We start from the raw sequence: 27987 nt of genomic DNA, 5'->3' as shown, positions 1-27987 counted from the left end.
TCACCTGATTTCTGCGCCCGGTTTTCACCACCGTCCAGAGATTCCATATGTGAAGTAGATTTACAAATCCTGTGATCACAACTGGAAGAAAGATGAGATGATAAGTCCACTGCTGCTCCGCCTCACCCTTCCCCCTCAATGTGTCGCCCCCAGAGAAGCAGTGGCTGTAGGGCAGTAAATGGACATGTTGCCGGAGCAGCAATCATACAGCAGGGCCCTCTGAGGACTCTGGCGCCGTTACCTGGGACATATATGGCTTGTAGAGGATCTGATTGGTTGCAGCGGGTCCTGAGAGCTGAGCGCGGCGCCCACAGGTTTATGTAAAGTCACACTTGGCTTAGTAAGGAAATCAGCGGTGTCCGGAAACTCGACGGGAGACCGGCAAAACACAGAACCGTGCCGCGGGCGAGCACACCGGGCTCAGACTGGGAGAGGTACCTGCAACACAGCGAGACCACCGCATGTCAGCTCCACAGGCTGATAACAGAGAGAAATAGATTATACTCACCTGTCCTACAGTCTCCTCCCCCAGTAATGGCTGATAACAGGGAGTAATATTTTGTAGTCACCTGTCCCGCAGTCTCCTCCCAGTAATGGCTGATAACAGGGAGTAATAGACTGTACTCCTGTCCCACAGTCTCCTTCCCCAGTAATGGCTGATAACAGGGAGTAATAGACTGTACTCCTGCCCCGCTGCAGCTGTCTTGTTGCCGCCTGCACTGACACACTGTTACAGACCTGGGCTGTGTGAGGCCTGTGACATGAGGGGCTGATTGCGGCTCACCTGCCCTCCGGGCGCCCGTGTGGGGGGTCAGGGTCACGGAGGACGACCTCTGCTTGGGGATGGTCAGCAGGCTGGAGCTGTACGGGCCATTGGAGCTAAAAGAATAGACAGAACAGGGACATGCTGTACTCTGCCGCCATCTGCTGGTGAGTCTGGGCACTGCATGCCTCTCACCTGGCTGTGCTGTAATCCGGGTGCGATCTCTTCCCGTTACTTCTTTCCCACCTAGAAGCCGCCAGCTCCATGGGCAGCAGAGCTGACGCTCCAGAGCTCCGACGTAGCTGAGGGGTCGGCAAACTACTGCGGCTGTTCAACCCCTAGAGAAGAAAAGAGGAGGGAAACTTCAGAAAGAGAACTACAAGTACAAGAATGCTCAGAGCTGAATCCAGACTGTGCTGCCCTGTGCACCGCGCCCTACGACCGGCGCCATGCTCACACGCCGGCAGCTCTCCGCGTATTCCACCAACACCGGCGCAAATATCTGTGACCGGTGCCGGAAAGGAGGGCGGGACTAGTATATATATATCTGAGAATTGTGAGTGCACTAGTATTCAGCCCCCCCTGCAGATGTGTCTGTATAGAGAGGGAGGGAAAAACCTGCAGATGTGTATGTATAGAGAGCGGAGGGAAAAACCTGCAGATGTGTCTGTATAGAGAGCGGAGGGAAAAACCTGCAGATGTGTCTGTATAGAGAATGAAGGGGAAAACCCTGCAGATGTGTCTGTATAGAGAGGGAGTGAAAAACCTGCAGATGTGTCTGTATAGAGAGCGGAGGGAAAAACCTGCAGATGTGTCTGTATAGAGAGCGGAGGGAAAAACCTGCAGATGTGTCTGTATAGAGAATGAAGGGAAAACCCTGCAGATGTGTCTGTATTGTGAGGGAGGGAAAAACCTGCAGGTGTCTGTATAGAGAGCAGAGGGAAAAACCTGCAGATGTGTCTGTATAGAGCCTGGAGGGAAAAACCTGCAGATGTGTCTGTATAGATTGTAGAGGGAAAAACCTGCACATGTGTCTGTATAGAGAGGAAGGGAAAACCTGCAGATGTGTCTGTATAGAGAGCAGAGGGAAAAACCTGCAGATGTGTCTGTATAGAGAGTGGAGGAAAAACCTGCAGATGTGTCTTTATAGAGAGGAAGGGAAAAACCTGCAGATGTGTCTGTATAGAGAGTGGAGGAAAAAACCTGCAGATGTGTCTGTATAGATTGTAGAGGGAAAAACCTGCACATGTGTCTGTATAGAGAACGGAGGGAAATTAAGGGTTACACTGTATATAAAGTATTTGGAAAACCATGGATTGTTTCGATATTTGCACTTTGTGTCACATAAAAATAAAATACAAATAAGTTAGAAGGTGAAATGTGAAAAAGTTCAAGAGATGTGAATAGTTATTCAAGACCCTGTATGTGACAGGTAGAAGTCGCCCCTCTTATATCGCTCCAGTGCTGGTATCAGCCCTCTTACTACGCTCCAGTGCTAATATCAGCCCCTCTTATTATGCTCCAGCACTGATATCAGCCCCTCTTATTACGCTCCAGCACTGATATCAGCCCCTCATATATCGCTCCAGCACTGATATCTGCCCCTCATATATCACTCCAGTGCTGATATCAGCCCCAATTATATCGCTCCAGTGCTGGTATCTGCCTCTCTTATATCGCTCCAGCACTGATATCTGCCCCTCATATATCGCTCCAGCACTGATATCTGCCCCTCATATATCACTCCAGTGCTGATATCAGCCCCAATTATATCGCTCCAGTGCTGGTATCAGCCCCTCTTATATCGCTCCAGTGCTGGTATCAGCCCCTCTTCTATCGCTCCAGTGCTAGTGTCTGCCCCTCTTCTATCGCTCCAGTGCTGGTATCAGCCCCTCTTATATCGCTCCAGTGCTCGTATCAGCCTCTCTTATATCGCTCCAGTGCTAGTGTCTGCCCCTCTTATATCGCTCCAGTGCTGGTATCTGCCCCTCATATATCGCTCCAGTGCTGGTATCTGCCTCTCTTATATCGCTCCAGTGCTGGTATCAGCCCCTCTTCTATCGCTCCAGTGCTAGTGTCTGCCCCTCTTCTATCGCTCCAGTGCTGGTATCAGCCCCTCTTACATCGCTCCAGTGCTGATATCAGCCCCTCTTATATCGCTCCAGTGCTGGTATCAGCCCCTCTTATATCGCTCCAGTGCTGGTATCAGCCCCTCTTATATCGCTCCAGTGCTGGTATCAGCCCCTCTTATATCGCTCCAGTGCTGGTGTCTGCCCCTCTTACATCGCTCCAGTGCTGGTATCAGCTCCTCTTATATCGCTCCAGTGCTGGTATCAGCCCTTCTTATATCGTTCCAGTGCTGGTATCTGCCCCTCTTATATCGCTCCACTGCTGGTATCTGCCCCTCATATATCGCTCCAGTGCTGATATCAGCCCCTCTTATATCGCTCCAGTGCTGATATCAGCCCCTCTTATATCGCTCCAGTGCTGGTGTCTTCCCCTCTTATATCGCTCGAGTGCTGGTATCAGCCCCTCTTATATCGCTCCAGTGCTCGTATCAGCCTCTCTTATATCGCTCCAGTGCTAGTGTCTGCCCCTCTTATATCGCTCCAGTGCTGGTATCTGCCCCTCATATATCGCTCCAGTGCTGGTATCTGCCTCTCTTATATCGCTCCAGTGCTGGTATCAGCCCCTCTTCTATCGCTCCAGTGCTAGTGTCTGCCCCTCTTCTATCGCTCCAGTGCTGGTATCAGCCCCTCTTACATCGCTCCAGTGCTGATATCAGCCCCTCTTATATCGCTCCAGTGCTGGTATCAGCCCCTCTTATATCGCTCCAGTGCTGGTATCAGCCCCTCTTATATCGCTCCAGTGCTGGTATCAGCCCCTCTTATATCGCTCCAGTGCTGGTGTCTGCCCCTCTTACATCGCTCCAGTGCTGGTATCAGCTCCTCTTATATCGCTCCAGTGCTGGTATCAGCCCTTCTTATATCGTTCCAGTGCTGGTATCTGCCCCTCTTATATCGCTCCACTGCTGGTATCTGCCCCTCATATATCGCTCCAGTGCTGATATCAGCCCCTCTTATATCGCTCCAGTGCTGATATCAGCCCCTCTTATATCGCTCCAGTGCTGGTGTCTTCCCCTCTTATATCGCTCGAGTGCTGGTATCAGCCCCTCTTATATCGCTCCAGTGCTGGTATCAGCCCCTCATATATCGCTCCAGTGCTGGTGTCTGCCCCTCATATATCGCTCCAGTGCTGGTGTCTGCCCCTCATATATCGCTCCAGTGCTGGTATCAGCCCCTCTTACATCGCTCCAGTGCTAGTGTCTGCCCCTCTTATATCGCTCCAGTGCTGGTATCTGCCTCTCTTATATCGCTCCAGTGCTAGTGTCTGCCCCTCTTATATCGCTCCAGTGCTGGTATCTGCCTCTCTTATATCGCTCCAGTGCTGGTATCAGCCCCTCTTATATCGCTCCAGTGCTCGTATCAGCCTCTCTTATATCGCTCCAGTGCTAGTGTCTGCCCCTCTTATATCGCTCCAGTGCTGGTATCTGCCTCTCTTATATCGCTCCAGTGCTGGTATCTGCCTCTCTTATATCGCTCCAGTGCTGGTATCTGCCCCTCTTATATCGCTCCAGTGCTGATATCAGTCCCTCATATATCGCTCCAGTGCTGGTATCTGCCTCTCTTATGTCGCTCCAGTGCTGGTATCTGCCTCTCTTATATCGCTCCAGTGCTGGTATCTGCCTCTCTTATATTGCTCCGGTGCTGGTATAATGTGCGGTGTGAGGATTATGACTTTTGTTCTCAGGTTTCTCCTTCCTGGTGGAGACATCACCCCGAGTGTGCACTGCACTGATACATTGAAACAGAGTATCAGCATAAGTCCCTGTGCGCACACTGCGGATTTACCCGCGGTTTTGCTGCGGAAATGTCTTGAGAAATGCTTGTAATCTTTCTGCAGACATTTCCCAGCAAAACCTGTGGGGAAATAATATCTGTGCGCGCTGCGTTTTATTCTCCAGAACATTCTTTCTGCAGAATTTCTTGAGAAAATGTGCAGTCACTTCTTTTCCGTAGGTACCCCCGGTATACCCCGGTATTTCCCTCCATTCACTGTAATGTAACCGCGAAATACCAGGGGTATACCGCAGCTAGCAAATGATGTGCGGAATACCCCCGGTATAGCCGCGATTTACCTGTGGAATACCCCCGGTATAGCCGCGATTTACCTGCGGAATACCCCCGGTATAGCCGCGATTTACCTGCGGAATACCCCCGGTATAGCCGCGATTTACCTGCGGAATACCCCCGGTATAGCCGCGATTTACCTGCGGAATACCCCCGGTATAGCCGCGATTTACCTGCGGAATACCCCCGGTATAGCCGCGATTTACCTGCGGAATACCCCCGGTATAGCCGCGATTTACCTGCGGAATACCCCCGGTATAGCCGCGATTTACCTGCGGAATACCCCCGGTATAGCCGCGATTTACCTGCGGAATACCCCCGGTATAGCCGCGATTTACCTGCGGAATACCCCCGGTATAGCCGCGATTTACCTGCGGAATACCTCCGGTATAGCCGCGATTTACCTGCGGAATACCCCCGGTATAGCCACGATTTACCTGCGGAATACCCCCGGTATAGCCGCGATTTACCTGCGGAATACCCCCGGTATAGCCGCGATTTACCTGCGGAATACCCCCGGTATAGCTGCGATTTACCTGCGGAATACCCCCGGTATAGCTGCGATTTACCTGCGGAATACCCCCAGTATAGCCGCGATTTACCTGCGGAATACCCCCGGTATAGCCGCGATTTACCTGCGGAATACCCCCGGTATAGCCGCGAGTTACCTGCGGAATACCCCCGGTATAGCCGCGATTTACCTTCGGAATACCCCCGGTATAGCTGCGATTTACCTGCGGAATACCCCCGGTATAGCTGCGATTTACCTGCGGAATACCCCCGGTATAGCCGCGATTTACCTGCGGAATACCCCCAGTATAGCCGCGATTTACCTGCGGAATACCCCCGGTATAGCCGCGATTTACCTGCGGAATACCCCCAGTATAGCCGCGATTTACCTGCGGAATACCCCCGGTATAGCTGCGATTTACCTGCGGAATACCCCCGGTATAGCCGCGATTTACCTGCGGAATACCCCCAGTATAGCCGCGATTTACCTGCGGAATACCCCCAGTATAGCCGCGATTTACCTGCGGAATACCCCCGGTATAGCCGCGATTTACCTGCGGAATACGCCCAGTATAGCTGCGATTTACCTGCGGAATACCCCCAGTATAGCTGCGATTTACCTGCGGAATACCCCCAGTATAGCCGCGATTTACCTGCGGAATACCCCCGGTATAGCCGCGATTTACCTGCGGAATACCCCCAGTATAGCCGCGATTTACCTGCGGAATACCCCCGGTATAGCCGCGATTTACCTGCGGAATACCCCCGGTATAGCCGCGATTTACCTGTGGAATACCCCCGGTATAGCTGCGATTTACCTGCGGAATACCCCCGGTATAGCTGCGATTTACCTGCGGAATACCCCCGGTATAGCTGCGATTTACCTGCGGTAATGCTCATCGCTGCCTGCGGTTTTGCAGGAAGTGATGTCATTATGCCAGGAAGAGGAAGCGGAGCAGAGTAAACACAGACGTCACACTCCATGGACGCCGCACAGAAGCACTTCCGTGTGACCTCCAGGTGCCCGTGCAGTCTGTGTCCTGCTCCAGCCCCGCCGCTGCCCGCCTTGCAGTGTCAGTGTCCGCCCTGCAGTGTCAGTGTCCGCCCTGCAGTGTCAGTGTCCGCCCTGCAGTGTCAGTGTCCGCCCTGCAGTGTCAGCAGCTTGTCACCCTACAGCACAGGCAGACACTGACACACAGCAGTGTGTGCAGCCGCGGGGATGACGGGCGCTGCTGTCCGGAGGTTATATGAGTTGCCCCTCTGACGTCAGCGCTGTCACTGACTTCTATGCCCGTCTCGCAGGCAGCCCAAGACTGTCACTAGCGGTGACGTCACGGGCTCTCGCGATTCTTCGCTAAGAACGCGGCGGGCATAGAAGTCATCAGGGGTGCAGGAGATCGTCACAGCAGGTAATGATCTCATCTAATCTAACAGCAGCGCTCGTCATCCCCTGCAGTGACCTGGGCTGACCTATTGATGCTAGCTCAGGTCACTGCATTACTCTCCCAGCCAATGGGGAACCTTCTGTTCTTCACTGACTGGGACATTGACTATGGTATGGATCGTCGTGGGACCTCCTTATTGGATTACGCCGGACCCAGCTTTGATTGTTCTTGTCAATAAATTGGTGAAAGAGGGAATGTGGGGAGTGTTTTTTTTCAAATAAAACTTTTTTTGTTGTCTATTTTTTATTTCTTACTGACTGGGTTGGTGATGTCGGGTATCTGATAGACGCGTGACATCACTAACCCCAGGGCTTGATGCCAGGTGATATTACACATCTGGCATCAACCCCATATATTACCCCGTTTGCCACCGCACCAGGGCAACGGAATGAGTTGGCACAAAGCACCAGGATTGGTACGTCTAATGGATGCGCCACTTCTGGGGCGGCTGCGGCCTCTTATTTTTAGGCTGCGGAGTGTCCAAAAATGGTGGACCTCCCTAGTCTGAGAATATCAGACCCCAGCTGTCCGCTTTACCTCGGCTGGTGATCCAATTTGGGGGGGACCCCACGTTTTTTGTTTTAAAGTATTTATATAATGTAAAATAACAGCGTGGGGTGCCCTCTGTTTTGGATTACCAGCCAAGGTGAAGCTGCCAGCTGTGGTCTGCAGGCTGCAGCCGTCTGCTTTACCCTAGCTGGCTACAAAACATGGGGGGACCGCACGTTGTTTTTTTCTTAATTATTTATTTTTTGGCTAAGCACCCTTTAGTGCCACATGAAAGTCACTAAAGGGTGCCAGCTTAGAATATGCAGGGGGGTGGGACATTATATAGGTCTTTCTCATCTATCCCTCTATCTGTCCCTCTATCTGTCCCTCTATCTATCCCTCTATCTATCCCTCTATCTATCCCTCTATCTATCTATCCCTCCATCCATCTATCTATCCCTCTATCTATCTATCCCTCTATCTATCCCTCTATCTATCTATCTATCTATCTATCCCTCTATCTATCCCTCTATCTATCCCTCTATCTATCCCTCCATCCATCTATCTATCCCTCTATCTATCTATCCCTCTATCTGTCCCTCTATCTATCTATCTATCTATCTATCTATCCCTCTATCTATCCCTCTATCTATCCCTCTATCTATCCCTCTATCTATCTATCCCTCCATCCATCTATCTATCCCTCTATCTATCTATCCCTCTATCTATCCCTCTATCTATCCCCCTATCCATCTATCTATCTATCCATCTATCTATCTATCCCTCTATCTATCTATCCCTCTATCTATCTATCCCTCTATCTATCTATCCCTCTATCTATCCCTCTATCCATCTATCTATCCCTCTATCTATCTATCCCTCTATCTATCTATCCCTCTATCTATCTATCCCTCTATCTATCTATCCCTCTATCTATCCCTCTATCTATCCCTCTATCTATCTATCTATCTATCCCTCTATCTATCTATCCCTCTATCCCTCTATCTATCTATCTGTCTATCCCTCTATCTATCCCTCTATCTATCTATCCCTCTATCTATCCCTCTATCTATCTATCCCTCTATCTATCTATCCCTCTATCTATCTATCCCTCTATCTATCTATCTATCCCTCTATCTATCTATCTATCCCTCTATCTATCTATCCCTCTATCTATCTATCCTTCTATCTATCTATCTATCCCTCTATCTATCTATCTATCTATCTATCCCTCTATCTATCCCTCTATCTGTCTATCCCTCTATCTGTCTATCCCTCTATCTGTCTATCCCTCTATCTGTCTATCCCTCTATCTGTCTATCCCTCTATCTGTCTATCCCTCTATCTGTCTATCCCTCTATCTGTCTATCCCTCTATCTGTCTATCCCTCTATCTGTCTATCCCTCTATCTGTCTATCCCTCTATCTGTCCCTCTGTCTATCTAGCATCTATATTATTTATTGCAGTTACAGCATAAAAAACCGCAGGGACCAATCTGCGGAAAAACCACGGCAAAATCGCATGCATTTTACCCGCGGTTTTGGTGTGATTTTTCCCGCGGTTTTGGTGTGGTTTTTCCCGCGGTTTTGGTGTGGTTTTTCCTGCGGTTTTGGTGCGGTTTTTCCCGTGGTTTTGGTGTGGTTTTTCCTGCGGTTTTGGTGTGGTTTTTCCCGCGGTTTTGGTGTGGTTTTTCCCGCGGTTTTGGTGTGGTTTTTCCCGCGGTTTTGGTGTGGTTTTTCCAGCGGTTTTTCCTGCGGTTTTGGTGCGGTTTTTCCCGCGGTTTTGGTGCAGTTTTTCCTGCGGTTTTGGTGCGGTTTTTTCCCGCGGTTTTGGTGTGGCTTTTCCTGCGGTTTTGGTGCGGTTTTTCCCACGGTTTTGGTGCGGTTTTTCCTGCGGTTTTGGTGCGGTTTTTCCCGCGGTTTTGGTGCGGTTTTTCCCGCGGTTTTGGTGCGGTTTTTACCTCAGAGGCAGTAATCTTCACCTCTCAGAAGTTTCTCAAGAAATGTTCTTGCGAAAAATCCCTTTTGTAGTGCGCACATAGCCTAACACAGATCAGAGCAGCGGATGTAAGGAGCCCCTCGGCCGCACTGTGCGGGGGCCGCAGGCACTGATTTACAGCCGGGGGGAGTCTGCTGAGGACGGACGGGGTCTTATTACTGCTCTTTCCTAAATTTTCTTTCCATTCTTTGTTTGATGTTAGTATTGTCTGTATCTGTTGGTAAAGACCTCTGCATTTCCAGTCACAAGACCTCCGCTTCCAGTCACAAGACCTCCGCTTCCAGTCACAAGACCTCCGCTTCCAGTCACAAGACCTCCGCTTCCAGTCACAAGACCTCCGCTTCCAGTCACAAGACCTCCGCTTCCAGTCACAAGACCTCCGCTTCCAGTCACAAGACCTCCGCTTCCAGTCACAAGACCTCCGCTTCCAGTCACAAGACCTCCGCTTCCAGTCACAAGACCTCCGCTTCCAGTCACAAGACCTCCGCTTCCAGTCACAAGACCTCCGCTTCCAGTCACAAGACCTCCGCTTCCAGTCACAAGACCTCCGCTTCCAGTCACAAGACCTCCGCTTCCAGTCACAAGACCTCCGCTTCCAGTCACAAGACCTCCGCTTCCAGTCACAAGACCTCCGCTTCCAGTCACAAGACCTCCGCTTCCAGTCACAAGACCTCCGCTTCCAGTCACAAGACCTCCGCTTCCAGTCACAAGACCTCCGCTTCCAGTTATAAGACCTCTGCTTGTCGTCATAAGTCCTCTGCTTGCAGTCAAAACACCTCTGCTTGCAGTCACAACACCTCCGCTTGCCGTCACAAGACCTCCGCTTGCTCTCATAAGACCTCCGCTTGCCGTCATAAGACCTCTGCTTGCCATCACAACATCTCTGCTTGCCGTCATAAGCCCTCTGCTTGCAGTCATAAGACCTCTGCTTGCCGTCACAACACCTCTGCTTGCCATCACAACTCCTCTGCTTGCCATCACAACTCCTCTGCTTGCCGTCATAAGACCTCCGCTTGCCGTCACAACTCCTCTGCTTGCCATCACAACATCTCTGCTTGCTGTCATAAGACCTCTGCTTGCCATCACAACTCCTCTGCTTGCCATCACAACATCTCTGCTTGCAGTCATAAGACCTCTGCTTGCCGTCATAAGACCTCCGCTTGCTATCATAAGACCTCTGCTTGCCGTCATAAGACCTCCGCTTGCCGTCACAAGACCTCCGCTTGCTCTCATAAGACCTCCGCTTCCAGTCACAAGACCTCCGCTTGCTATCATAAGACCTCTGCTTGCAGTCATAAGACCTCCGTTTGCCGTCATAAGACCTCCGCTTGCCGTCACAAGACCTCCGCTTGCCGTCACAAGACCTCCGCTTGCTCTCATAAGACCTCCGCTTCCAGTCACAAGACCTCCGCTTCCAGTCATAAGACCTCCGCTTGGCGTCATAAGACCTCCGCTTTCCGTCATAAGACCTCCGCTTGCCGTCATAAGACCTCCGCTTGCCGTCATAAGACCTCCGCTTGCCGTCATAATTGTTCAGTGATGGACGCTCAGATCCCTGTATGCATGGCCATTTACAGAAAATGTTACTGTGCCTTTAAGGGAGGACGCAGTTACCTTGTGGAACTTCCTCTCGCCTCGGTCCACAGCATCATCGTCCTCCTCGGTGCAGGGGTAAAAGCCGGGGAAGGGGGTGAACGGATTCACTTTGGGTCTGCAGGAGCCCGAGAACGCCCCCATGAGGCTGCTAATGCTGCGCAGCGAGGACACCACCTGCGGGGACAGAGACGGATCCACCAGCAGCTCCGACACCAGATTCCGCGCCTCGTTCAGGACAGACAGGTCCACGCCATTCCCACCGCCGGCGGTCTGCAACCAAAGACAAGGGCGTGAGACCCCCACAGTGACTACCACCCATAGCCACCCCACACTGATCACCCCCTGCATTCACAATCCCACACCCGCAATCAAACCCACAGTCACCACTCTGCACAGTCACCCCCAAAATGAACTCCCCCGCAATCACCCCCTCAGTTAACCCCACCTCCCAAGCCCCCCATAGTGAAAACCCCCACCAGCAGTCACTCCAACATCCCCAGCTCCTCAATCTCTCACAAGTGACTACAATACAAGACACGATGTAACAGCAGAATAGTGAGTGCAGCTCTGGAGGTGACTGCAGGATAAGACACGATGTAACAGCAGAATAGTGAGTGCAGCTCTGGAGGTGACTGCAGGATAAGACACGATGTAACAGCAGAATACTGAGTGCAGCTCTGGAGGTGATTGGAGGATAAGACACGATGTAACAGCAGAATAGTGAGTGCAGCTCTGGAGGTTCTGGAGGTGACTGGAGGATAAGACACGATGTAACAGCAGAATAGTGAGTGCAGCTCTGGAGGTGACTGCAGGATAAGACACGATGTAACAGCAGAATAGTGAGTGCAGCTCTGGAGGTGACTGGAGGATAAGACATGATGTATCAGCAGAATAGTGAGTGCAGCTCTGAAGGTGACTGCAGGATAAGACACAATGTAACAGCAGAATAGTGAGTGCAGCTCTGGAGGTGACTGCAGGATAAGACACGATGTAACAGCAGAATAGTGAGTGCAGCTCTGGAGGTGACTACAATACAAGACACGATGTAACAGCAGAATAGTGAGTGCAGCTCTGGAGGTGACTACAATACAAGACACGATGTAACAGCAGAATAGTGAGTGCAGCTCTGGAGGTGACTGGAGGATAAGACACGATGTAACAGCAGAATAGTGAGTGCAGCTCTGGAGGTGACTGGAGGACAAGACACAATGTAACATTAGAATAGTGACTGCAGCTCTGGAGGTGACTGGAGGATAAGACAGGATGTAACAGCAGAATAGTGAGTGCAGCTCTGGAGGTGACTGGAGGACAAGACACGATGCAACAGCAGAATAATGACTGCAGCTCTGGAGGTGACTGGAGGATAAGACATTGACTGGAGGATAAAACACGATGTAACAGCAGAATAGTGACGGCAGCTCTGGAGGTGACTGGAGGATAAGACACGATGTAACAGCAGAATAGTGAGTGCAGCTCTGAAGGTGACTGGAGGATAAGACATGATGTAACAGCAGAATAGTGAGTGCAGCTCTGGAGGTGACTGGAGGATAAGACACAATGTAACAGCAGAATAGTGAGTGCAGCTCTGGAGGTGACTGGAGGATAAGACATGATGAAATAGCAGAATAGTGAGTGCAGCTCTGGAGGAGGACACATGATGCACTCACCTGATATTGGGGCTTGTACCACTGTTTGAAATCCCAGTCCCACAGAATCATCTACAATGAGAGAAACAGATGAGGTGAGGAGGAATCATCACAGCGAGGAAATAAAGAGCCGGACAGGATCACAATGCGCCCCAACCCCGAGGACCATCAGAACCACTGCTCCCAGCATCCCCAGGTCAGCGGCGACATCAGAGATATCAGATATCACATCTTATAACAGCACAGCGGTGATATAAGTGGGCGGTGATATTGGTTTTGCAGTGACCTGTTGGAGCCGCAGTACGGGGTGATGACACTAGATGGCGGTAGACGGCAGTGAAATGTGTAAATAAATGAGCGCTTAGTCCATCATAACTGGTGCCAGCGACATCAGAGCAGAAAACCGTCCGCGTCTGAACCGCCGGCGTAACCTCACGAGATGACACACCATGGCTGCTGCGCAGGGGAAGATACAGGTGTAACGCCAGCCCCAGGAGCCCACGCACGCCGGCCCCCAGGAGCCCACGCACCCCAGTCCCCAGGAGCCCACGCACCCCAGCCCCCAGGAGCCCACGCTCCACAGCCCCCAGGAGCCCATGCGTGAATTCCCCCAGGAGCCCACACTCGCCGGCCCCCAGGAGTCCATGTGTGAACCCCCCCAGGAGCCCACACTCGCCGGCCCCCAGGAGCCCACGCGCCCCGGACCCCAGGAGCCCACGCGCCCCGGACCCCAGGAGCCCACACTCACCGGCCCCCAGGAGCCCACACTCACCGGCCCCCAGGAGCCCACACTCACCGGCCCCCAGGAGCCCACAGTCACCGGCCCCCAGGAGCCCACGCGCCCCGGCCCTCCAGGAGCCCACGCGCCCCGGCCCCCCAGGAGCCCACGCGCCCCGGCCCCCCAGGAGCCCACGCGCCCCGGACCCCAGGAGCCCACACTCACCGGCCCCCAGGAGCCTACACTCACCGGCCCCCAGGAGCCCACACTCACCGGCCCCCAGGAGCCCACACTCACCGGCCCCCAGGAGCCTACACTCACCGGCCCCCAGGAGCCCACGCTGGCTCATCCCCCGTCTGACACCCCTGGTCTGATCAGCGGGTAACAGCACACATGTTCGGTTCTCAGTCCGGGCACGAGATGGAATCACATCATCACTTTTCAGCCTCCACTTTCCATATTAATGTGGGAAAGTCGGCAAAAAGACGGAAAAATAACCGCAACACTCACAGCATGCAAAGGGTTAAAAGGTGGAGGGAGCGGCGGTGTGACACGGACAGTCAGGAGCGTGTAATACCGCTATAACATGATATAACACTATGACATCATAGAGCGGACGGCGAATAAGTATTCAACCCCTCCCCAATATTCTAAAAAAATAGATTTATAAATATATTCTGCTCTAGACATGAATTTCTCACCAGATGTCAGTAACAACCTGTCCAATCCACACAGGCAAAGAAATCACCATAGATGTCCATGAATTATGTGTAATAATGAGATCAGCCCTCTGTGTGTAATGACTATATAATACAGTGCCTTGTGAAAGTATTCAGCCCCTTGAAAATTTTCCCACATTTCAGGCTTCAAACATAAAGATAAAATGTGAATGTTCTGGAGAAGAATCTACAACAAGTGACACAATTGTGAAGAGGAAGGAAATTTATTGCTTATTTTACACTTTTATAAAAAAGAATAAACTGTAAATTGGTGCGTGCAATATTATTCATCCCCTTTACTGTCAGTGCAGAAACTCCCTCCAGAAGGTGATTGAGGGTCTCTGAATGATGCAATGTTGTCCTAAATGACTGATGATGATAAATATAAGCCCCTGTGTGTAATCAAGTCTCCGTATAATGCCCCTGCTCTGTGATAGGCTCAGGTTCTGTGTAAAGCGCAGAGAGCATCATGAAGACCAAGGAACACAACAGGCAGGTCCGTGATACTGTTGTGGAGAAGTGTAAAGCAGGATTTGGTTACAAAAAGATTTCCACAACTTTACACATCCCAAGAAGCCCTGTGCAAGCGATCATATTGTAATGGAAGGAGCATCATACCCCTGCAAATCTACCAAGACCCGGCCGTCCATCCAAACTGTCATCTCACACAAGGAGAAGACTGATCAGATGCAGCCAAGAGGCCCATGATCCCTCTGGATGATCTGCAGAGATCTACAGCTGAGGGGGGAGAGTCTGTCCATAGCACAACAATCAGCCGTACACTGCACAAATCTGGCCTTTATGGAAGAGGGGCGAGAAGAAGCCATTTCTCAAAGATATCCATAGAAAGTGTTGTTTACCGTTTGCCATAAGCGACCTGGAGACCCCAAACATGTGGAGGAAGGGGCTCTGCTCAGAGGAAACCAAAATCACAATATATGGGCACAATGCCAAACGATAAAAGCAACACAGCTCATCACCCTGAACATACCATCCCCACTGTCAAACATGGTGGAGGCAGCATCATGGTTTGGGCCTGCTTTTCTTCAGCAGGGACAGGGAAGATGGTAAAATTGATGGGAAGATGGATGGAGCCAAATACAGGACCATTCTTGTAGAAAACCTGTTGGAGTCTGCAAAAGACCTGAGACTGGGACGGAGATTTGTCTTCCAACAAGACAATGATCCCAAACATAAAGCAAAATGTACAATGGAATGGTTCACAAATAACCATATCCAGGTGTTAGAATTGCCAAGTCACAGTCCAGACCTGAACCCAATCGAGAACCTGTGGAAAGAGCTGAAAACTGCTGTTCACAAACGCCTCCATCCAACCTCACTCAGCTCCAGCTGTTTACAAAGAATGGGCGAGAATTTCACCTCTCCATGTGCAAAACTGATAGACAGGGGTGGCTGTATATATCCTGTATACTGTGTCTGGGGTGGCTGTATATATCCTGTATACTGTGTCTGGGGTCGCTGTATATATCCTGTATATTGAGTGTCTGGGGTCGCTGTATATATCCTGTATATTGAGTGTCTGGGGTCGCTGTATATAGCCTGTATACTGTGTGTCTGGGGTCGCTGTATATATACTGTATACTGTGTCTGAGGTCGCTGTATATAGCCTGTATACTGTGTCTGGGGTCGCTGTATATAGCCTGTATACTGTGTCTGGGGTCGCTGTATATATCCTGTATACTGTGTCTGGGGTCGCTGTATATATCCTGTATAATGTGTCTGGGGTCGCTGTATATAACCTGTATACTGTGTGTCTGGAGTCGCTGAATATATCCTGTATACTGTGTCTGGGGTCGCTGTATATATCCTGTATACTGTGTCTGGGGTGGCTGTATATATCCTGTATACTGTGTGTCTGGAGTCGCTGTATATATCCTGTATACTGTGTCTGGGGTCGCTGTATATATCATGTATACTGTGTGTCTGGGGTCGCTGTATATATCCTGTATACTGTGTGTCTGGGGTCGCTGTATATATCCTGTATACTGTGTGTCTGGGGTCGCTGTATATAGCCTGTATACTGTGTCTGGGGTCGCTATATATAGCCTGTATACTGTGTCTGGGGTCGCTGTATATAGCCTGTATACTGTGTGTCTGGGGTCGCTGTATATATCCTGTATACTGTGTGTCTGGGGTCGCTGTATATATCCTGTATACTGTGTGTCTGGGGTCGCTGTATATATCCTGTATACTGTGTCTGGGGTCGCTGTATATAGCCTGTATACTGTGTGTCTGGGGTCGCTGTATATAGCCTGTATACTGTGTCTGGGGTCGCTGTATATATCTGGTATACTGTGTGTCTGGGGTCGCTGTATATAGCCTGTATACTGTGTCTGAGGTCGCTGTATATATCCTGTATCTGAGGTCGCTGTATATAACCTGTATACTGTGTGTCTGGGGTCGCTGTATATATCCTGTATACTGTGTCTGGGGTCGCTGTATATATCCTGTATACTGTGTCTGGGGTCGCTGTATATATCCTGTATACTGTGTGTCTGGGGTCGCTGTATATATCCTGTATACTGTGTCTGGGGTCGCTGTATATATCCTGTATACTGTGTGTTTGGGGTCGCTGTATATATCCTGTATACTGTGTGTCTGGGGTCGCTGTATATAGCCTGTATACTGTGTGTCTGGGGTCGCTGTATATATCCTGTATACTGTGTCTGGGGTCGCTGTATATAGCCTGTATACTGTGTCTGGGGTCGCTGTATATATCCTGTATACTGTGTGTCTGGGGTCGCTGTATATATCCTGTATACTGTGTGTCTGGGGTCGCTGTATATATCCTGTATACTGTGTCAGGGGTCACTGTATATATCCTGTATACTGTGTCTGGGGTCGCTGTATATATCCTGTATACTGTGTCTGGGGTCGCTGTATATAGCCTGTATACTGTGTCTGATGTCGCTGTATATAGCCTGTATATTGTGTGTCTGGGGTCGCTGTATATATACTGTATACTGTGTGTCTGGGGTCGCTGTATATATCCTGTATACTGTGTCTGAGGTCGCTGTATATATCCTGTATATTGTGTGTCTGGGGTCGCTGTATATATCCTGTATACTGTGTGTCTGGGGTCGCTGTATATATCCTGTATACTGTGTGTCTGGGGTCGCTGTATATATCCTGTATACTGTGTCTGGGGTCGCTGTATATATCCTGTATACTGTGTGTCTGGGGTCGCTGTATATATCCTGTATACTGTGTCTGGGGTCGCTGTATATAGCCTGTATACTGTCTGGGGTCGCTGTATATATCCTGTATACTGTGTGTCTGGGGTCGCTGTATATATCCTGTATACTGTGTCTGAGGTCGCTGTATATATCCTGTATATTGTGTGTCTGGGGTCGCTGTATATATCCTGTATACTGTGTCTGGGGTGGCTGTATATATCCTGTATACTGTGTGTCTGGGGTCGCTGTATATATCCTGTATACTGTGTCTGGGGTCGCTGTATATATCCTGTATACTGTGTCTGAGGTCGCTGTATATATCCTGGATATTGTGTGTCTGGGGTCGCTGTATATATCCTGTATACTGTGTCTGGGGTCGCTGTATATATCCTGTATATTGTGTGTCTGGGGTCGCTGTATATAGCCTGTATACTGTGTGTCTGGGGTGGCTGTATATATCCTGTATACTGTGTGTCTGGGGTCGCTGTATATAGCCTGTATACTGTGTCTGGGGTCGCTGTATATATCCTGTATACTGTGTGTCTGGGGTCGCTGTATATAGCTTGTATACTGTGTCTGGAGTCGCTGAATATATCCTGTATACTGTGTCTGGGGTCGCTGTATATATCCTGTATACTGTGTCTGGGGTCGCTGTATATATCCTGTATACTGTGTCTGAGGTCGCTGTATATATCCTGTATACTGTGTGTCTGGGGTCGCTGTATATATCCTGTATACTGTGTCTGGGGTCGCTGTATATATCCTGTATACTGTGTCTGGGGTCGCTGTATATATCCTGTATACTGTGTGTCTGGGGTCGCTGTATATATCCTGTATACTGTGTCTGGGGTCGCTGTATATATCCTGTATACTGTGTCTGAGGTCGCTGTATATATCCTGTATACTGTGTGTCTGGGGTCGCTGTATATATCCTGTATACTGTGTGTCTGGGGTCGCTGTATATATCCTGTATACTGTGTCTGGGGTCGCTGTATATAGCCTGTATACTGTGTCTGGGGTCGCTGTATATATCCTGTATACTGTGTGTCTGGGGTCGCTGTATATAGCCTGTATACTGTGCCTGAGGTCGCTGTATATATCCTGTATACTGTGTCTGAGGTCGCTGTATATATCCTGTATACTGTGTCTGAGGTCGCTGTATATATCCTGTATACTGTGTGTCTGGGGTCGCTGTATATATCCTGTATACTGTGTCTGGGGTCGCTGTATATATCCTGTATACTGTGTCTGAGGTCGCTGTATATATCCTGGATATTGTGTGTCTGGGGTCGCTGTATATATCCTGTATACTGTGTCTGGGGTCGCTGTATATATCCTGTATATTGTGTGTCTGGGGTCGCTGTATATAGCCTGTATACTGTGTGTCTGGGGTGGCTGTATATATCCTGTATACTGTGTGTCTGGGGTCGCTGTATATAGCCTGTATACTGTGTCTGGGGTCGCTGTATATATCCTGTATACTGTGTGTCTGGGGTCGCTGTATATAGCTTGTATACTGTGTCTGGAGTCGCTGAATATATCCTGTATACTGTGTCTGGGGTCGCTGTATATATCCTGTATACTGTGTCTGGGGTCGCTGTATATATCCTGTATACTGTGTCTGAGGTCGCTGTATATATCCTGTATACTGTGTGTCTGGGGTCGCTGTATATATCCTGTATACTGTGTCTGGGGTCGCTGTATATATCCTGTATACTGTGTCTGGGGTCGCTGTATATATCCTGTATACTGTGTGTCTGGGGTCGCTGTATATATCCTGTATACTGTGTCTGGGGTCGCTGTATATATCCTGTATACTGTGTCTGAGGTCGCTGTATATATCCTGTATACTGTGTGTCTGGGGTCGCTGTATATATCCTGTATACTGTGTGTCTGGGGTCGCTGTATATATCCTGTATACTGTGTCTGGGGTCGCTGTATATAGCCTGTATACTGTGTCTGGGGTCGCTGTATATATCCTGTATACTGTGTGTCTGGGGTCGCTGTATATATCCTGTATACTGTGTCTGAGGTCGCTATATATATCCTGTATACTGTGTCTGAGGTCGCTGTATATATCCTGTATATTGTGTGTCTGGGGTCGCTGTATATATCCTGTATACTGTGTCTGGGGTCGCTGTATATATCCTGTATACTGTGTGTCTGGGGTCGCTGTATATATCCTGTATACTGTGTGTCTGGGGTCGCTGTATATATCCTGTATACTGTGTGTCTGGGGTCGCTGTATATATCCTGTATATTGTGTGTCTGGGGTCGCTGTATATAGCCTGTATACTGTGTGTCTGGGGTGGCTGTATATATCCTGTATACTGTGTGTCTGGGGTCGCTGTATATAGCCTGTATACTGTGTCTGGGGTCGCTGTATATATCCTGTATACTGTGTGTCTGGGGTCGCTGTATATAGCTTGTATACTGTGTGTCTGGAGTCGCTGAATATATCCTGTATACTGTGTCTGGGGTCGCTGTATATATCCTGTATACTGTGTCTGGGGTCGCTGTATATATCCTGTATACTGTGTGTCTGGGGTCGCTGTATATATCCTGTATACTGTGTGTCTGGGGTCGCTGTATATATCCTGTATACTGTGTCTGGGGTCGCTGTATATATCCTGTATATTGTGTGTCTGGGGTCGCTGTATATATCCTGTATACTGTGTCTGGGGTCGCTGTATATATCCTGTATACTGTGTGTCTGGGGTCGCTGTATATATCCTGTATACTGTGTGTCTGGGGTCGCTGTATATATCCTGTATACTGTGTGTCTGGGGTCGCTGTATATATCCTGTATATTGTGTGTCTGGGGTCGCTGTATATAGCCTGTATACTGTGTGTCTGGGGTGGCTGTATATATCCTGTATACTGTGTGTCTGGGGTCGCTGTATATAGCCTGTATACTGTGTCTGGGGTCGCTGTATATATCCTGTATACTGTGTGTCTGGGGTCGCTGTATATAGCTTGTATACTGTGTGTCTGGAGTCGCTGAATATATCCTGTATACTGTGTCTGGGGTCGCTGTATATATCCTGTATACTGTGTCTGGGGTCGCTGTATATATCCTGTATACTGTGTGTCTGGGGTCGCTGTATATATCCTGTATACTGTGTGTCTGGGGTCGCTGTATATATCCTGTATACTGTGTCTGGGGTCGCTGTATATATCCTGTATACTGTGTGTCTGGGGTCGCTGTATATATCCTGTATACTGTGTCTGGGGTCGCTGTATATATCCTGTATACTGTGTGTCTGGGGTCGCTGTATATATCCTGTATACTGTGTGTCTGGGGTCGCTGTATATATCCTGTATACTGTGTCTGGGGTCGCTGTATATATCCTGTATATTGTGTGTCTGGGGTCGCTGTATATAGCCTGTATACTGTGTGTCTGGGGTGGCTGTATATAGCTTGTATACTGTGTGTCTGGAGTCGCTGAATATATCCTGTATACTGTGTCTGGGGTCGCTGTATATATCCTGTATACTGTGTCTGGGGTGGCTGTATATATCCTGTATACTGTGTGTCTGGAGTCGCTGTATATATCCTGTATACTGTGTCTGGGGTCGCTGTATATAGCCTGTATACTGTGTGTCTGGGGTCGCTGTATATATCCTGTATACTGTGTCTGGGGTCGCTGTATATAGCCTGTATACTGTGTCTGGGGTCGCTGTATATATCCTGTATACTGTGTGTCTGGGGTCGCTGTATATATCCTGTATACTGTGTCAGGGGTCACTGTATATATCCTGTATACTGTGTCTGGGGTCGCTGTATATAGCCTGTATACTGTGTCTGGGGTCGCTGTATATAGCCTGTATACTGTGTCTGAGGTCGCTGTATATAGCCTGTATATTGTGTGTCTGGGGTCGCTGTATATATAATGTATACTGTGTGTCTGGGGTCGCTGTATATATCCTGTATACTGTGTCTGAGGTCGCTGTATATATCCTGTATACTGTGTGTCTGGGGTCGCTGTATATATCCTGTATACTGTGTGTCTGGGGTCGCTGTATATATCCTGTATATTGTGTGTCTGGGGTCGCTGTATATATCCTGTATATTGTGTGTCTGGGGTCGCTGTATATATCCTGTATACTGTGTCTGGGGTCGCTGTATATATCCTGTATACTGTGTCTGGGGTGGCTGTATATATCCTGTATACTGTGTGTCTGGGGTCGCTGTATATATCCTGTATACTGTGTGTCTGGGGTCGCTGTATATATCCTGTATACTGTGTCTGGGGTCGCTGTATATATCCTGTATACTGTGTCTGAGGTCGCTGTATATATCCTGTATACTGTGTCTGAGGTCGCTGTATATATCCTGTATATTGTGTGTCTGGGGTCGCTGTATATATCCTGTATACTGTGTGTCTGGGGTCGCTGTATATATCCTGTATACTGTGTCTGGGGTGGCTGTATATATCCTGTATACTGTGTGTCTGGGGTCGCTGTATATATCCTGTATACTGTGTGTCTGGGGTCGCTGTATATATCCTGTATACTGTGTCTGGGGTCGCTGTATATATCCTGTATACTGTGTGTCTGGGGTCGCTGTATATATCCTGTATGCTGTGTGTCTGGGGTCGCTGTATATAGCCTGTATACTGTGTGTCTGGGGTCGCTGTATATAGCCTGTATACTGTGTGTCTGGGGTCGCTGTATATATCCTGTATACTGTGTGTCTGGGGTCGCTGTATATATCCTGTATGCTGTGTGTCTGGGGTCGCTGTATATAGCCTGTATACTGTGTGTCTGGGGTCGCTGTATATAGCCTGTATACTGTGTGTCTGGGGTCGCTGTATATAGCCTGTATACTGTGTGTCTGGGGTCGCTGTATATATCCTGTATACTGTGTGTCTGGGGTCGCTGTATATATCCTGTATGCTGTGTGTCTGGGGTCGCTGTATATAGCCTGTATACTGTGTCTGGGGTCGCTGTATATATCCTGTATACTGTGTGTCTGGGGTCGCTGTATATATCCTGTATACTGTGTCAGGGGTCACTGTATATATCCTGTATACTGTGTCTGGGGTCGCTATATATATCCTGTATACTGTGTCTGGGGTCGCTGTATATATCCTGTATACTGTGTCAGGGGTCACTGTATATATCCTGTATACTGTGTCTGAGGTCGCTGTATATATCCTGTATATTGTGTGTCTGGGGTCGCTGTATATATCCTGTATACTGTGTGTCTGGGGTCGCTGTATATATCCTGTATACTGTGTGTCTGGGGTCGCTGTATATAGCCTGTATACTGTGTGTCTGGGGTCGCTGTATATATCCTGTATACTGTGTCTGGGGTCGCTGTATATAGCCTGTATACTGTGTGTCTGGGGTCGCTGTATATATCCTGTATTCTGTGTCTGGGGTCGCTGTATATAGCCTGTATACTGTGTGTCTGGGGTCGCTGTATATATCCTGTATACTGTGTGTCTGGGGTCGCTGTATATATCCTGTATACTGTGTGTCTGGGGTCGCTGTATATAGCCTGTATACTGTGTCTGGGGTGGCTGTATATATCCTGTATACTGTGTCTGGGGTCGCTGTATATAGCCTGTATACTGTGTGTCTGGGGTCGCTGTATATAGCCTGTATACTGTGTGTCTGGGGTCGCTGTATATATCCTGTATACTGTGTCTGGGGTCGCTGTATATAGCCTGTATACTGTGTGTCTGGGGTCGCTGTATATAGCCTGTATACTGTGTCTGGGGTGGCTGTATATATCCTGTATACTGTGTCTGGGGTCGCTGTATATATCCTGTATACTGTGTGTCTGGGGTCGCTGTATATAGCCTGTATACTGTGTCTGGGGTGGCTGTATATATCCTGTATACTGTGTCTGGGGTGGCTGTATATATCCTGTATACTGTGTGTCTGGGGTCGCTGTATATATCCTGTATACTGTGTCTGGGGTCGCTGTATATATCCTGTATACTGTGTCTGGGGTCGCTGTATATAGCCTGTATACTGTGTGTCTGGGGTCGCTGTATATATCCTGTATACTGTGTCTGGGGTCGCTGTATATAGCCTGTATACTGTGTCTGGGGTCGCTGTATATATCCTGTATACTGTGTCTGGGGTCGCTGTATATAGCCTGTATACTGTGTCTGGGGTCGCTGTATATAGCCTGTATACTGTGTCTGGGGTCGCTGTATATAGCCTGTATACTGTGTCTGGGGTCGCTGTATATAGCCTGTATACTGTGTGTCTGGGGTCGCTGTATATATCCTGTATACTGTGTGTCTGGGGTCGCTGTATATATCCTGTATACTGTGTGTCTGGGGTCGCTGTATATATCCTGTATACTGTGTCTGGGGTCGCTGTATATAGCCTGTATACTGTGTGTCTGGGGTCGCTGTATATATCCTGTATACTGTGTCTGGGGTCGCTGTATATATCCTGTATACTGTGTGTCTGGGGTCGCTGTATATATCCTGTATACTGTGTGTCTGGGGTCGCTGTATATATCCTGTATACTGTGTGTCTGGGGTGGCTGTATATATCCTGTATACTGTGTGTCTGGGGTCGCTGTATATATCCTGTATACTGTGTGTCTGGGGTCACTGTATATATCCTGTATACTGTGTGTCTGGGGTCGCTGTATATATCCTGTATACTGTGTGTCTGGGGTCGCTGTATATATCCTGTATACTGTGTGTCTGGGGTGGCTGTATATATCCTGTATACTGTGTGTCTGGGGTCGCTGTATATATCCTGTATACTGTGTCTGGGGTCGCTGTATATAGCCTGTATACTGTGTCTGGGGTCGCTGTATATAGCCTGTATACTGTGTCTGGGGTCGCTGTATATATCCTGTATACTGTGTGTCTGGGGTCGCTGTATATATCCTGTATACTGTGTCTGGGGTCGCTGTATATAGCCTGTATACTGTGTCTGGGGTCGCTGTATATAGCCTGTATACTGTGTCTGGGGTCGCTGTATATAGCCTGTATACTGTGTCTGGGGTCGCTGTATATATCCTGTATACTGTGTGTCTGGGGTCGCTGTATATATCCTGTATACTGTGTCTGGGGTCGCTGTATATATCCTGTATACTGTGTCTGGGGTCGCTGTATATATCCTGTATACTGTGTCTGGGGTCGCTGTATATATCCTGTATACTGTGTCTGGGGTCGCTGTATATAGCCTGTATACTGTGTCTGGGGTCGCTGTATATAGCCTGTATACTGTGTCTGGGGTCGCTGTATATAGCCTGTATACTGTGTCTGGGGTCGCTGTATATAGCCTGTATACTGTGTCTGGGGTCGCTGTATATAGCCTGTATACTGTGTGTCTGGGGTCGCTGTATATAGCCTGTATACTGTGTGTCTGGGGTCGCTGTATATAGCCTGTATACTGTGTGTCTGGGGTCGCTGTATATATCCTGTATACTGTGTCTGGGGTCGCTGTATATAGCCTGTATACTGTGTGTCTGGGGTCGCTGTATATATCCTGTATACTGTGTCTGGGGTCGCTGTATATATCCTGTATACTGTGTCTGGGGTCGCTGTATATATCCTGTATACTGTGTCTGGGGTCGCTGTATATAGCCTGTATACTGTGTGTCTGGGGTCGCTGTATATAGTCTGTATACTGTGTCTGGGGTCGCTGTATATATCCTGTATACTGTGTGTCTGGGGTCGCTGTATATATCCTGTATACTGTGTGTCTGGGGTGTCTGTATATATCCTGTATACTGTGTGTCTGGGGTCGCTGTATATATCCTGTATACTGTGTGTCTGGGGTCGCTGTATATATCCTGTATACTGTGTGTCTGGGGTCGCTGTATATATCCTGTATACTGTGTCTGGGGTCGCTGTATATATCCTGTATACTGTGTGTCTGGGGTCGCTGTATATATCCTGTATACTGTGTCTGGGGTCGCTGTATATAGCCTGTATACTGTGTCTGGGGTCGCTGTATATATCCTGTATACTGTGTCTGGGGTCGCTGTATATATCCTGTATACTGTGTGTCTGGGGTCGCTGTATATATCCTGTATACTGTGTGTCTGGGGTCGCTGTATATAGCCTGTATACTGTGTGTCTGGGGTCGCTGTATATATCCTGTATACTGTGTGTCTGGGGTCGCTGTATATAGCCTGTATACTGTGTGTCTGGGGTCGCTGTATATATCCTGTATACTGTGTGTCTGGGGTCGCTGTATATAGCCTGTATACTGTGTGTCTGGGGTCGCTGTATATATCCTGTATACTGTGTCTGGGGTCGCTGTATATAGCCTGTATACTGTGTCTGGGGTCGCTGTATATAGCCTGTATATTGTGTGTCTGGGGTCGCTGTATATAGCCTGTATACTGTGTGTCTGGGGTCGCTGTATATAGCCTGTATACTGTGTGTCTGGGGTCGCTGTATATAGCCTGTATACTGTGTCTGGGGTCGCTGTATATAGCTTGTATACTGTGTGTCTGGAGTCGCTGTATATAGCCTGTATACTGTGTGTCTGGGGTCGCTGTATATAGCCTGTATACTGTGTGTCTGGGGTCGCTGTATATAGCCTGTATACTGTGTGTCTGGGGTCGCTGTATATAGCCTGTATACTGTGTCTGGGGTCGCTGTATATAGCCTGTATACTGTGTCTGGGGTCGCTGTATATAGCCTGTATATTGTGTGTCTGGGGTCGCTGTATATAGCCTGTATACTGTGTCTGGGGTCGCTGTATATAGCCTGTATATTGTGTGTCTGGGGTCGCTGTATATAGCCTGTATACTGTGTGTCTGTGGTCGCTGTATATAGCCTGTATACTGTGTGTCTGGGGTCGCTGTATATAGCCTGTATACTGTGTCTGGGGTCGCTGTATATAGCTTGTATACTGTGTGTCTGGAGTCGCTGTATATAGCCTGTATACTGTGTGTCTGGGGTCGCTGTATATAGCCTGTATACTGTGTGTCTGGGGTCGCTGTATATAGCCTGTATACTGTGTCTGGGGTCGCTGTATATAGCCTGTATACTGTGTGTCTGGAGTCGCTGTATATAGCCTGTATACTGTGTGTCTGGGGTCGCTGTATATATCCTGTATACTGTGTGTCTGGGGTCGCTGTATATAGCCTGTATACTGTGTGTCTGGGGTCGCTGTATATAGCCTGTATACTGTGTGTCTGGGGTCGCTGTATATAGCCTGTATACTGTGTCTGGGGTCGCTGTATATATCCTGTATACTGTGTCTGGGGTCGCTGTATATATCCTGTATACTGTGTCTGGGGTCGCTGTATATAGCCTGTATACTGTGTGTCTGGGGTCGCTGTATATAGCCTGTATACTGTGTGTCTGGAGTCGCTGTATATAGCCTGTATACTGTGTGTCTGGGGTCGCTGTATATAGCCTGTATACTGTGTCTGGGGTCGCTGTATATAGCCTGTATACTGTGTGTCTGGGGTCGCTGTATATATCCTGTATACTGTGTGTCTGGAGTCGCTGTATATAGCCTGTATACTGTGTGTCTGGAGTCGCTGTATATAGCCTGTATACTGTGTGTCTGGGGTCGCTGTATATAGCCTGTATACTGTGTGTCTGGGGTCGCTGTATATAGCCTGTATACTGTGTCTGGGGTCGCTGTATATAGCCTGTATACTGTGTGTCTGGAGTCGCTGTATATAGCCTGTATACTGTGTGTCTGGGGTCGCTGTATATATCCTGTATACTGTGTGTCTGGGGTCGCTGTATATAGCCTGTATACTGTGTGTCTGGGGTCGCTGTATATAGCCTGTATACTGTGTGTCTGGGGTCGCTGTATATAGCCTGTATACTGTGTCTGGGGTCGCTGTATATATCCTGTATACTGTGTCTGGGGTCGCTGTATATATCCTGTATACTGTGTCTGGGGTCGCTGTATATAGCCTGTATACTGTGTGTCTGGGGTCGCTGTATATAGCCTGTATACTGTGTGTCTGGAGTCGCTGTATATAGCCTGTATACTGTGTGTCTGGGGTCGCTGTATATAGCCTGTATACTGTGTCTGGGGTCGCTGTATATAGCCTGTATACTGTGTGTCTGGGGTGGCGGATCCCTCCTGACCTGTATATACTGTATACAGTGACCCCACCTTGTATCGGTCTCCATTACTCCGGATATCGCGGTTCTCGCATTGTAGGACAGGCTGAGCCGCCATCTCATGTGTCTGCCCCTCGGGTACAGGCCCCTCGGGTACAGGCCCCTCGGGTACAGGCCCCTCCAGTCTGCAGCTGATGAGAGCGGAGTACGCGCCATGGTCAGACATTAGCGGAGGACACAGGATTCACCATGGAAACGTGACACAATAATAGCCGCACCATAGCAACGCAGAGGAAAATAAGGGGGAAGCCGCCCGACAGTCGCCCGTCATGGCCACCAGACCCCGCCATATACAAGGAGCCGGGATATGAGAAGAGCTGACACTTCAGGAGCGGAACAACCGGAGCGATCCAGAGCTATTACCACCTGCTCCACTGGAAAAGCACCCGGGGAGTCAGGGGGGCCGAGAAGAAAGAGCCCGGGGAGTCAGGGGGGCCGAGAAGAAAGAGCCCGGGGAGTCAGGGGGGCCGAGAAGAAAGAGCCCGGGGAGTCAGGGGGGGGTCGAGAAGAAAGAGCCCGGGGAGTCAGGGGGGGGTCGAGAAGAAAGAGCCCGGGGAGTCAGGGGGGCCGAGAAAAAAGAGCCCGGGAAGTCAGGGGGGGGGGTCGAGAAGAAAGAGCCCGGGAAGTCAGG

The 27987-nt window shown here is 49.2% G+C and overlaps 1 protein-coding gene across 1 annotated transcript; it reads right to left on the bottom strand.

Moving 5' to 3' along the window:
• On the bottom strand, positions 1 to 27414 carry PDE3B (phosphodiesterase 3B). Its single transcript, XM_075326485.1, has 7 exons — positions 27349 to 27414; positions 12659 to 12709; positions 11010 to 11261; positions 959 to 1101; positions 785 to 879; positions 242 to 438; positions 1 to 81 (listed from the first exon to the last, which is right to left on the bottom strand). Exons 1-6 carry the CDS (start codon positions 27412 to 27414, stop codon positions 350 to 352), a joined length of 696 nt encoding a protein of 231 aa, XP_075182600.1. The 3' UTR covers positions 1 to 81; positions 242 to 349.
• Positions 27415 to 27987: the final 573 nt, after the last annotated feature.

Source organism: Anomaloglossus baeobatrachus, chromosome 10, assembly GCF_048569485.1.
Source record: "Anomaloglossus baeobatrachus isolate aAnoBae1 chromosome 10, aAnoBae1.hap1, whole genome shotgun sequence".
NCBI lineage: Eukaryota > Metazoa > Chordata > Amphibia > Anura > Aromobatidae > Anomaloglossus > Anomaloglossus baeobatrachus.
The sequence above is the reverse complement of the archived record's forward strand: the minus strand, read 5'-3'. Positions and strand labels throughout refer to the sequence as shown.

What these genes read in the sequence shown, in the direction of transcription:
- PDE3B (XM_075326485.1), bottom strand. Translation starts at nt 27,414, where the DNA reads ATGGCGGCTCAGCCTGTCCTACAATGCGAGAACCGCGATATCCGGAGT. An exon ending in GGTACAAGCCCCAATATCAG is followed by an intron (nt 11,262 to 12,658) that starts GTGAGTGCATCA and finishes CTTTGGTTGCAG; the next exon opens with ACCGCCGGCGGTGGGAATGG. An exon ending in CACGGGCGCCCGGAGGGCAG is followed by an intron (nt 439 to 784) that starts GTGAGCCGCAAT and finishes GCTGTGTTGCAG; the next exon opens with GTACCTCTCCCAGTCTGAGC.